The sequence below is a fragment of the Sceloporus occidentalis genome, unplaced genomic scaffold (assembly GCF_023333645.1).
Source record: "Sceloporus occidentalis isolate IW3139 unplaced genomic scaffold, rSceOcc1.0.p SCAF_38, whole genome shotgun sequence".
Lineage (NCBI taxonomy): Eukaryota > Metazoa > Chordata > Lepidosauria > Squamata > Phrynosomatidae > Sceloporus > Sceloporus occidentalis.
Window position 1 is genome coordinate 2,909,326 of NW_028317018.1, and position 13,135 is coordinate 2,922,460.

Consider the following 13,135-nt stretch of genomic DNA (forward strand, 5'->3'; position numbering starts at 1 on the left):
TTGGAGTCTTTCGGACCCTGGTATGCTTAGTGTATAAGGTTGTGTCTGATAACCTCCTGTATTACGGTATTGTCAGGGATGACCCTGCCTATTTCTATGCATGTATGATGTGTGATATTTTTCTTCTTCTGCTTTCCCTGAGTAAACGGAGATTTGAAATAAAAATTGACAACATTGTTTTGGAGAGACAAGCTGATGTGGCTCTATCCCACCTCAATTGGCCCTCTAAGTCTCCGACAGATGTCGCCATACATTGCTTTATAGCCACCATGATTATGAAATCCAAAATTTGGAAACTGAATTATAATTCCACCTGGCAACAATTATATAATCAATTCATTTTTCAACTCAGAAAGGAAAAGAAGATAATTGTTAACATATGTGATTGTAGAACTATTGGTTAATCCTTGTGAATAATTTGTTATAATTCTGTTTGATAGATCCTATTTCGGCCGCAATTTGTTGTTCACTGTTTTATCACGATTTCTTATTGTGTATATTACCTGTATGTCTTGTTGTCTTATTTTTTAAATATATTAAAGATAATTTTTAAAAGAACATATGATGGCTAGAGTGATGCTTTAACTTAACCACCAACATTAAGTGATCCACCCTGTGATGTTGACATAATAAATGTGTCAAAACAAAGTAAAAATCTCTGATATCTTTAATGTCCAGGTGCTGCGGAAACATTTCGAGGGATAGGAATGGCATCTCTTGTGATTCTCCTGCTATTTTCTCTTATCCAGTGGGTAGCAATTCCCGACAAGAAAGAAGGTACTGTGCACATAAAATTTTCAGTTTTTATGCTTTTCTTAGTCAATAAGTAGACATTGAGGCATCTTATTAAGCTTTTTGTGATGTCACTAAAAGATGTGCCCTCCTTCAACAGGTATTCCTGCTACACAGGCTAATATTCATTAACTAATGGCTGCCAATTAAACTGAATGGTACTATTCTCTAAAACAACTTAGTGGTTTCAAGTATTTTTAAGGTTTGTACAACAATGATGCAACTAAAAAAGCACATGTCCCATTGATAACAAAGAAGGGTGAATATAAAAGGGAAAAGGCACATCGGAATGAAGATAATGTTTTGCCAACAACAATAAAAATGCACAAATCTTTTATAAAACAACGGATGACATCTAATTTGTTCTCTAGAAAAGAAAGAGAATGTCTGTATGTGCCTTGAAACTTCTGAAGGATAGGAGGATCTTGACGCTTAGTCTGGATTTAATATTGTCTTGGGGGATAGTTTGTCCAGAGTCTCCTGTCTGTTGCGAGGGTAGCCAAATCACCCATGCAACAGTAAACTTATGGTATTCATTATTAACAGAGTAGTATAGCCTTCATCTGCCTACCCAGTCCTAAAAGTGGGAATTTGATGCTTGTTCCAATAAGTGGATATCGGGGACTTGGCTATTTTGGATTTCATGAGATTTATCCTTAAATTTGACAATGCCCTGTACGTATTGATTTCGCGTAGGATATTTAGTAGAGAAATACTTGGGTGCATGGTTATGAATGATGGATTTTAATCAAAGGCCGCTACTTTGTGGTGGAGCCACAGAATGGGTTTGCGTGTATGGCCTCAGCAGGGGACTCCAGGGTCAATTCAAATAATATAGGGGAAAGGAGAAACCCCCAGATGGGTGCAATTGTATATGGCAAAGGGGCAGGAGAGGTGCCCATTCATTCTGACCCACGCAGCAGGATCTGTATTTACAGTCAATATTAGGGTCCAGAACTAAAGTTTCCACTGTGAGCCTTTTAAATGATGAGTTCATACTGTCAAATGAGGTTTTAATATCTGTTTATAAGAGTTGCATAGGGATTCCCATTCACAAAAAACACTTTTGTTATTATGAGCTTCCTTGGCCGGGGCACCTGTCTCCCTTGCTAATATGGATATAGTAATTGGGCATAAATTGAAAACATAGACAGTTAAATTGAACCCCACTGTTGAGACAGAAATCCCATGTGTGAAAGCATAAGAATGAAAGCATAAGAGCTTCACCCCCTCCAGTACAAACAAGGCCAATAGCAAGTACTATACAACATAACCATTAGCATAGAGTAGTGGCCCTTGGCTTTAGGAGTGAGTAGGTAATTGCTATGTCATTTAGTGTCTCTGTAGAATGTCCAGAGCAGAATCCAGTTTGAGGCAGGTCAAGCGCTGGAGTCCAAAAAGTTACTTGGGTATATACAATTTGTTCAAAAAGCTTGTAGGCAAGAGATAGTAAAGTAGTTGGACAGATCAGTTGAGTCTGGAGCTTTTTGGAGATTGGAATTATGGTAACATGCATGAAAGAAGATGGACAGATTCGGTAGAGAGGGAGAGGTTGAAGATATGAGCTAGTGTAGGGACACGATTATAAGAGAGATACTGCACATAGGGGATAGGATTGAGGGGACATATGGTAGGACAAGAGAAAAGAAGAAGAGCATGAACCTCATCATCAGTGACAATAGAGAATTGGTTTAATGTAGAAGAGGAAGAAATTTTATGCGTACACTCTTAATACTTTTCTGTGATGGGGAAATGGTTGGATCATATATGTCAAATGGTCTACTTATAATTTATAATTAAGTAGTTAGCATTCAGTAAGGTAAATCTTGAACTGTGTTTTAAAACCTTCATCAGAAAAAGGCATATAGCTGTGTTAACTCAAGGGCTAATTGAATCTTTGGTTAAAGTCAATACTTCATATTTGGCAAAGGCAGAAAACAGATGTAAAGTTACATAAACTTTCAGGACCTCATAGGTCTCGTTCTTATTTATCTGAAAGGTTATGTAACGTTACCTTTTTTTTTTTATGTGTTGTCCTTTAAAAGATAGTAATTTAAATTGTAAGAAAAATCTTGCATTTGTATTTTGCTAACAACCTATTTGTGTCGTAGATGCCTCGATGCTGGCAGAAAGGATCCCTGTTCCCTCAAGCCCGGTACCCATAGCAACTATCGACCTCGTACCACAGCATCCGGAGAACATCATGCCCGTCCAACGCAAACTTCCCCCTAAAAAAACAAAACACCAAGAAGAGCAGGAAGATGCCAACAGACCTGCTTGGGGTCTAGGCTCCTCACCCTGGGTCACCCTTGCATATGCATTTTGCCAGATAAAGGAACTGCTATCACTTGCCAAAAACAACCAGTTCTCTGAAAATCAACCTTTACAGGTAACACATGTAAAGGTCAAAGAAAAATGTTAAGCCATGGAGATTTACCTATAATGGACACAAGTGAGATTGTGCATTCCATTCCAGAAGTCATCAAACTGTGATACAACATTAAATCAAAATTGCCTAAACAAAGTAAAAATTATTAAAAAAACAAAATCTCTGCAAACCAGACTAGGATTTACTTAAGAGGCTTTACAGATTGTCTGATGTTGATCCTTCCAGACTGAAGGCTTGAATGTTTAATGTTTAATGTCATATAATAACTTAAGTGAGACATGTAGGGTGTTAAAATTGTCAATAATCATAGGATTTGTCTAATGTAAATGTATTGAAACAATTATGTATCACTGAGCAACAGTCTGAGTTGTATCCATAGAACTGATGTGCCTATGGCCCTTGGAAACTGATGTTCTAATATTGATTTTGACATTAAGTAATCCAAATATTTTGTTAACTTTTAACTCTCTTACATGGGGTAAAACTCTTCGCAGAGAAAAATCAAAGCGTTCCATAGGATAGGTTTAGGTCCTAGCCTGAACACAGGACAAATTCAGAGAAAGGGTAATGAGTGTCTTTAGTAACAATGGCTTTAGGCAGTATTTACACCCTGAAAAGACCCTTTCTTTGTGTTCATTTTGGCAAATATGTATTGGACAGGGCCAGATTGTGCAAATTGATGATTGTTGCCCTCACCATCATTCGCTAAATGTTATGGCACAATGTTTTATTATGTTTACATCTTGGGCTTGCCTCCTCCTTGGTCACAAATGGGCAGATGAATTGGTCAATTGCTTTTATCTACCATCAAATTCAATGTGTCTGACAGGTCGTGTTGGAATAGACCATTTTTCAGTTAGCATTTGCTGTTTCTTGTCTCTTAAATCATTTATAGCTTATTTCACATTTAGTTGTTATTAAGCTTCTTTTTTCCAATGCTGCTTTGGACTAACAGTTAGCAAGAAAAAATTGAAGGTAAGGTATCCCATTTGGTCTCTCTGTTGTGTGGGTTTTTAGGAATTTTGAAAGAATGGAAAAAATTAAGCTTGCACCAATATATAAAAAGACTAGGGGCAGAATCCCAGTACAAGCTAATTTACAGTAGAGGTTATTTATCTTTCTGACAGTTCATTTTACTGCAGATAATAAAGCATGTCAGGTGGACATACCAGAGTCTATAGTAACCCATACATTTGTATCAAACGTGTTCTTCAAGCAGTAGTGTTTGATGGCTGTAATTCATGATACTGCATGACTCTTCTTCAGTGACACTATAATCTGCATGTTTATCGTATGTGTATTCTAGATGTTGAATCTGATGTACATTTAAATGATTTTGGGATTTGAAACACTGTCACCCATTCTTGGTGTATACTAATATTGCCCTATTTTTAAATGTTCCCAGGAAAATGAGAATGATAATGGACAACCAACATCACAGTCACTGACTATGAATGAAGAAGCTGCGGCTCCAGCGCATGCTACCATGATCCCTGATGTCCAGGAGCAAAGTCTTCAAGTTCCCCAAGCAGAAGGAAATGCGTCTGATGCCATTTCTCCGGAAAACAACGCTGTTAATTCAACATCACATTCAGAAGACACAGGACATTAGGTAGCTTTGGAGATGCTGAAGTAGTCACATACTGAATGTAACAGATACACTGAACGAACCACAGATAATCGGATAACAGTTGACAAATTGTATTCAAAGCTGAAAGGAAATCAGACTTCCAACTGTGTTTAGTACACAAAACAACTGACTATTTTGAAAATGTATTTACACAATGGAATGCGTAATGAATTTAAGATGAAATGTCATGATGCGGTTCAGGTGTAAGACCTCACCTGTTCGACAAGCAGTAAAACTAAAAGCCAACTGTTAGTCTTCTTATTTGTGTCTCATGAGAACCTCATTAACCTGGTCGGTGACCAGCTTTAAACCAGATAAATGCTATATTATTATTCTATGTAGCTCTTACGCAAACATCCCTACAAGAGTGATATGTTTAAGCAGCTACACTCTTGATTCTGTTTAATTCCTGGGGTTCCAAAAGCAATATCACAAAAGCTCTGTAATGGGTAACCCAATAAAGATAGAAATCATATAGAAATTCTAGGCCCTAGGAACAAGGTATCCTAAGGCTATAAAACTGTCCTATTCATGCCAGTGTTTTATAATTTCTACAAATTGATTAGTTCTGGGCTCATGGAAAAATCCAAATTCTACATGTTGTACTTACACATTAACGTGAAAGTGCGTCATTTTGCAGTTTGTTGGTGTATATATTCTTTTATTGGCGGCTTTTAACAATAGATCTAAATACTCATTAAGTGCTGAAGTGTTTTGGACATGTACTCTACCTGGGTTTAGGGGGAAGTAACTTTGTAGCTGATAACCATGTGCCTGCTGAATTTCAACAACAGAACTCATTTTAAAATATTTAAATAATTTTGTAGGACACATCCTGAGGGATTATTACCATATAATGATCGATTTTATTTACAAAAATTGTCATGGTATGGAATCCTCAGTAGACTGGGGGACAGTGGCCTTCAAAGGATTTTCACTGATCTTTATTTGTGATGTATAAACTTACTTATGTATTTTAAAGTACTAAATATGCTGTACATCATTCACAAATGAAACCAAGCCGTACTCAACTATGAGAGTTTGTCCACATTGGTGGAAAAAACACTCCAGATGTTTTTCATCATGTAAAACTTGTACCTTACTCAAAATTAGGTAGTCTGCTTTAGTATACAGCTCTCACGATCCCCAGTCAGACCTGGCTTGGGAATTAGTGGCTGTAGTTAACTATTTATTGTTCCCTTCTATTCAAAAGAGCAACTGGAGGGAGCTTAGAATGGCGAGGCAGAGGTAGGTATCTGCCAGTTGATAGGCTTTCCTGAAAAACTGGGTCTTATAAAGTAATGGAGGTAAGTGTCGGATACGCCGGTATAGGGCTTTCCGGAGCATGGGGGTAGCCCTAAAGCAGTGTATGTGTATAAGCGGTAGAAATCAGAAGTTTAAACACATCCAGTATCACTCAATTGAAATGTAATTATTTATCATACAGGTATGTTAATGAATGTTCATACAAGTTTACTTCTGCCGCCATAATCCCATGTTCTAAATGAGAAATGAAGGTGTTTCTGATATTATTTGATAATGTATCTACAATGTAGTTTTGGTACTATCACTGGGGAGAATATGATGGAAAGTTGGGTACTTTTCACAACGGATTGGTGGAGAATCCTTGTAAATATTTTAAAAACATAGCGGTAGTCTACAATATGACTTCCATTTGGGGACCAACTTGTACGTTGTCAATGTAGTCTATTTATTTCGAACCCCGGCAAGTATAAGCAAACTGAGCTTGGTTTAAACCTTGTCTTCACCTGATCTAGTATCTGTCTTGTTAGTGGCCATTCAACCACATAGCCAAGAACATCACCAATTCAAGAATTACTGGCTGTTCAGGGCATAGTTAACATTGCCTGTATTTCTAAACTAGTGTCAGATCTACTTTGACCTTCCAAATGCCCATAGTCATAGAGACCTCTGGCACCCCACACTAAAGACTTAATTGGCAGGACATGGAGTGGTCATAACCATACCTGAGATATTCACGTCGCTGGCCCTGCAAGAGTCCTCCCTTGCCTGCACCCTTTAGAAAAAAGGGGCTTGGTTAAGGAGATAGGATTGACTCCCAGAAGAATGTAAATAGGCTGGTAGGATCAGGGCAGGACCTGGAGAAAATTATGCTGCCTTATTTGTAGATTTAACACAGACCCTGAGGCCCAGTAATGAGCCCTGCAACAGGCCTGCAAAGCATATTACTTTTAAAGTTTTGGGATTACACACACACTATAGATTTGTGTTTCATAGTATCCTTTTATTTCATTTATGAGTAACTGCCCTATTTTAGAGGAGCAAAATATTTATCCAGAATGCTTCTAGAAGCTCCATACATGTTTATGTATTCTCAATAATTGTACTTTTCAAAGTAAGGTAATGGAATTGTAAAAAGAGGATGTAATACTGTATCCAGTGGCTGTGTTTGTACTTCTGATACATTGAATTGTTTTAAATTAAATGTTTCAAGATATTACTTAGTGTAAAGCTGATATGACTTGAAGGGGGTGGAGGTTAGTCCAGAATACTTGTCATGCATCATTCTTCTGTATAGTAAAATAGCTCTACATTCAGCACACAAAGTACGGTATTTGAGGTCAGTGCTACAGAGTGTATGTAATCTAAGGACATGGCTTAAATGTGTGCAATACTATCACATGTTGAATTTTAAAGCAAAACTGTCATACTTGTGGATATTAGATGTGGAGCACACAATATAGCTTTATTCTGTAAGTGCCTGTAAAATGTTCACAGAACTGCAGGAAAAAGGTTAGTTTGTTATAAAGTAGTATTGTCATACTGTAATGTCATTAAGGTACTACAGATGCAAAACGTAAATATGGGCCGGCATTACAAATGCAAGCACATAAGCATAAACACATACATGTATGTGGATAAACAATTCAATTTAATTGTACCCTAAAGCAAATGATATGACTCCCAACACTGGTTTCTTTAGAAACTATAACATTATACGTTACTCTAGGTAGCTAGATTTAGTTTTTTTTCCTGTCCTCTGATATTTTTACACTAGCTTTGTTGGATATTTGTTATGCAATCTTGACATAAAACACATATATGTATGTCACTACTGCTTTAACTAATTGTGCTGGTGCTAGGAAGATTACCCTATTAAACTAACCTTTGCAAGTGCTACAATGTTAATGTTTTGTTTAGTACCTTCTTTTGGCAGTTTCATACCAACATTAATGGTTTGAAACACTGCTGGAAATGATCGCACTGTGTAACTGCCTTACAACAGATAGAACTGGAGATGGAATGTTTTTCTCATGTATATGTTGTAGTCAATTTCACTGCTTTTTCGTACTTGAAAAGTTCTAACAGCGAGTCTAAAGTTCCCTTTGAGGTGTGGATTGTATTTATTTATATATATATATATATTTCTGTACTGCTGAAGTTGTTAAAGAAAAAAGGGGTTTTTTGACTGAATAAAAAATATTGAATGTTAAATTTTAATGGAAATCAAATGTTTGGATGGAAAAAGAGTAACTAGATTAGGTATGAGTCATGTCATATAGATGGAGCTGAATTCCCAACTTAAAGTTGGCAGGAGAGTTAGTTATAACTCATTATCACTGTATGTTATTGTAGCAGTCCTGGAGCGGAGGATCCCTGGTGCAGAGAAGAGAATAAAGCATGCTTTAGGAAGTGGTGGAGTGTTTCTCGAGGGTTGAGCCCTGGGAGCCGTGGGACTAGAGATGATCCACACAGCAAATAGGCAAACGGATAAGCAGACAACGGGGATAAACAGATTAGAGTAGTCAGGTCACAGTCCAGAGTCAAAAATGCTGGCAGCAGGCAAGAATGGTCAGAGTCAGATTGACTGAGGTCAATCCAGTTCGGGAATAGTCGATAAGCAGGTAAGGTTCAGATAAATCAGTAGGCAACAGCATAAACAATAGAACAAACACTAGGTAAGTATGTACCACACAAGGCCTCAGAGAAAAAGTAGGCTGAAACCACTAATTACAGTCCAGGAGTGAGTTCAGAGCACACTCCACCTTAGGAACTAACCCCTCTCAAGGTAGGCATTTAAATTTTATTAGGTGGCTGAATGTTGGTCTACCGGGACGTTTCCTGGTGGACCAATCCGGCCCTGTCTGGGGGATCAGTCTTTCTGGACTGTTAGGCCCCTGGGTGGGTTTGGCATTACTTACTGGGCGGCAGCCAGGGATTCAGGCGGCTTCTTCGGCAGGGAGCGACTCCAGTGATGCCCTTCTGGTGCACGGACAGGCTGTTCTTGGAGGAGAGCGTCCGAGGTAAGTGTCCTCAAGATGAGCCCTGGCCTGGATTCTTCTACATATGCGCCCCCTCCAGAATTGTATCCTGAAGGCATGGGATCAGTCCATTACTTCTAAGTCACTGTTAAAGCTATGAAACATTTGCTCGGGGAACTGAGAGACTCAGGGCCGGAATAAGAGCATCATAGGAGCATGGTCTCCTTAATTTACCTGTTTCTGGATTTTGTACTTCAACATGTAGTTTCATCAACAGGGCATCATAGCCATCATTCTCATAAAGTTTCCACTAATCTGAATATAGCAAATTAACACAAAAAAACAGGTTTTACACCTCCAGCAAATCGATATTCCTACTCTTCTGCATCTTCCCAAAAATGAATGCGTGCATCATTCCTTCTGAAGTGGACAAATCCTTTTTTGAATAAATTGTCCTGTATTCAAATAAAAAATAGGATAACGTTTACATGTTACCTTGTCCTGTGTAGTACCTGGAGGAGGATATTGATATTTCAGGTTTGGGCCAGATTTGCACACCTTGAAAGTCAACAAAATAACAATGCCCCAGCGAAACGTAAAACACCTTTTCTCTGTATGTTTGCTGCTTTTGGTGGTCCTGTAAAGGTAAATTTATATGGCAGGATAACAGTTTGTATCTTTTTCATCTGGTCATCTAGGTATGGTCTTACCAGAGCATGTCCTTCATCAGAAACAATTCCAGCCGTTTTTGCTAGAACAGTTGAGTCTATGAGCAGAGGCGTATATAGGGTATGGCAGCCATGGCACGTGCCATGGGCGCCATCTCAAGGGGGGCGCCGGTGAGCGGCTTTTATATGCCGCTCACCGGCATTTTTTATTTTTTTTGATGCAGAGGAGAGCCCTCCACGAGCCCTCTACCCCCATCCCGGTGCCGGCATTTCATGCAGAGCGCCGCAATATGCCGGCATATTGCGGCGCTCTGCATGAAATGCCGGCACCAGCGAGCGGCTTTTAAACACTGATGCGGAGGAGATAGAGGGGCGCCTAGCAACCGCTCGGCGCCCCTCGTTCTCCCCCGCATCAAAAAAAAGCCGCTCGCTGATGCCCGCTGCTTCACTGCTGGGCGCCGAAATATGACGTCATATTACGGCGCTCAGCAGTGAAGCAGCGGGCACCAGCGAGCGGTGCAGGAAGACGGCAACATCGTGCTCCCGTCGCTGGACTTCAAGGTGAGAGAGGGGGGGGTTAAAAAGTGATAAGGAAGGAAGGAAGGGAGGGAGTTAAAAAGTGATAAGGAAGGGAGGGGGTTAAAAAGTGATAAGGGAGGGAGGGAGTTAAAAAGTGATAAGGGAGGGAGGGAGTTAAAAAGTGATAAGGAAGGAAGGGAGGGGGTGGGTTAAAAAGTGATGAGGGAGGGGGTTAAAAAGTGATAAGGGAGGGGGGTAGATATAAGTAAAGAGTGTGCATTAATGGGTGGATGCATTGAGTGAATGAGAGAGAGCATGAGTTAATGTGTGGATGAGTTGTCTGAATGAGAGCGAGCATGAGTTAATATGTGAATGTATTGTCTGAATGAGGGAGAGCATGAGTTAATGTGTGGATGAATTGTCTGAATGAGGGAGAGCATGAGTTAATGTGTGGATGCATTGAGTGAATGAGGGAGTGCATGAGTTAATGTGTGGATGAGTTGTCTGAATTCAAGTGTGAATTAGTGAGTGACTGTAAAAGTGTTTGTGTATCATAGGTGTATAATTGTGGAAGGGCAAAGATGGCACTAGCAGGAGGTTTGAGCCTTGGGGACCGAGATGGCACAGGCAGGGTGTATATGGGACAAAGATGGCACTGGCCGGACTGTTTGGGGACAAAGTTGACTTGTGGTGGGCTATTTGGGGACAAAGATGGCAAATCTTATGTGTGTAATCTGGGTGCTGGCCAGGTTCTATGTGGGCAGTGTGGACGCCAGGGCTGGCTTTGCGGTGTGCAACCTGTGATCTATGCCTGTAATTTAGGGGGTTATGCTATGTTTCCATACATTATTTATGTGTACCTGCAAATACAGGGTTAATATGTCTTATTCAGTTGATCTATACCTGCGATGCTACGTTTCATATATTTTTATTGTATACCTGCAAATACAGGACTTGTATGTCTGACTCTGTTTATTTGATATATACCTTCAGTGCTGAGATCACAAGTGAATTTCAATTGATCTGGGTTTGCGTGTTGATCTATACCCGCTATCGGCAGCAGGGACTAATATATATATATATAGGCAGCAGGGGCTAGTAAATGGGTTTTTATTTGGACAGGGGCGCAATTTCAGTGCTTGCCATAGGCGCTATTTTCAGTAGATATGCCTCTGTCTATGAGTACCACTTGGGAAATACCCAGGACTTTCTTCTTTTCCACAATAGGCGTTTAATAAGGTTTCCAGTACACCTTGTTCCAGTCTCGTAACCTGCACATTCACAGGATTATTATTAGACATCAAAGCTCTTTTATAGATGAACTTGGGTCTGATTCTATGTCAGAATGGTTCCAGATGTTGTGTAATAAAATGCCACTGCATGCTTAGAGCTGCAACACAGAGTGTAGATATCAACAACAAAATGAAAAACTCAAGAAAAAAACAAGCCGGTTTCCATAGGCTTACTGGGATCATATTATAAAGGCCACAAAGTCTTTGCTTCAAAGAAGGCATATTTAGTGCAAACAGGTGTATCAATGGAAGTCTCTTCCTCACTTGATGTCTGCACATCGTCTGTTTGTCTAAATGTCAGTCATGTCCGAGTGTCCCGCTGGCGGTTTTCCTGCATCCGCACATTTGTCATTATCGGCCATTGAGAGTAAGTTTGAGGTGGTTTCTGCTCCATGCTGAATATCACAAAATAAGGGAATAGGTTTCAAATTGTCAATACTCACAGTTCTGTGACGGCCTTGTCTATCAACTATAATGAAAGAGCGTTTATTAATAATAGTTTCCATCTCTGCTGGAGGCTTCCAATGTGGTCATAAAGGCTTAGCAATCTGTATCCTCTCCTGGACAAAGTGGTCAACCTGTGGAGTGCATGCATGTGTGGTACCTGGTACGTATGCAGGATGAGACAAAACGTCTCACAACTCCTGGTAAAAGGATAATTGTTCTAGTCTCCCTGGTGCAGAAATAAAAGAGTTAATGAAACCAGTACATAAATTCAAATGGCGTCTTACCTGAGTTTGAAGCAGGAATACTGTGTGTGACGAGAATACAATAGCTTGGTAATTTTATCTTTCCACAAACCCACTGCTACTTTCCCATTTAATACCTAAAGCATGAGCCCACTCTTGGGTTTTATCAGCTGTTATAGCTGGACCACGGTCCTAGTATAAGGTGTTCAGTTTTCCAGCACCTACCAAAAAATTGACACAAGTGTGGTGTCTCCATTCACTAAGTATACCTAGTACAGGCATCAACACATAAAACATATAGGTAACCATGAGAAGGTGGCAGTGGGCCAATATGATCAAGATAAATTAGATCAAAAGGTTTGTTAGGAATTTCTCTAACAATAATTGGTGAATTTTGATGGTTACGATTATTAACAAACAAGGTTTATAATTACCCACCACATATGACACGTTTTTTCCCTGTGGATGACCAATACTTGCATGTGCCTTATTGGCAATTGGGATACTTTGATGGAAGGATATAATCAATTTCCTTAATAGTGACAATACATTGTCCATCTTGTACTTTATATGCATATGCTTTTGGATATCCAAGTGGATTAGATCTGGAATCATCCAAACAGGCATTCAACTCTGCATCGAGACTGACTGGTTTTGCTTGTGACCTGATTTTAACTTCATTCACAGCATATTTTTGACTAACAGCTTGTGCAAGAGAATCAACAAGCTCATTACCCAGTGTGTGAGCAGACGAGCCAAGCTTTCTATGTGCTGGTTCATGTACAATTTCAATATCAGGCTTGTGAATGAGATAAGCAGAATTTGTTTTCCATTTATTAATATGCTTTAACGGCTTCTTTTTCAGCCGTGAGAAAACCATTTGATCTCCATATAGGAAGATCTTCATTAGCA

The 13,135-nt window shown here is 39.4% G+C and overlaps 1 protein-coding gene across 1 annotated transcript in view; it reads left to right on the forward strand.

Moving 5' to 3' along the window:
* Positions 1-13,135, forward strand: part of LOC149290634 (major facilitator superfamily domain-containing protein 6-like) — a 47,719-nt gene that overhangs the window by 22,037 nt on the left and 12,547 nt on the right. Inside the window, exons 4-5 of the mRNA XM_089488436.1 lie at positions 679-777; positions 2,904-3,190. Of these exons, the coding sequence (XP_089344562.1) occupies positions 679-777; positions 2,904-3,190 (386 nt within the window). The remainder of the gene's footprint in view (positions 1-678; positions 778-2,903; positions 3,191-13,135) is intronic.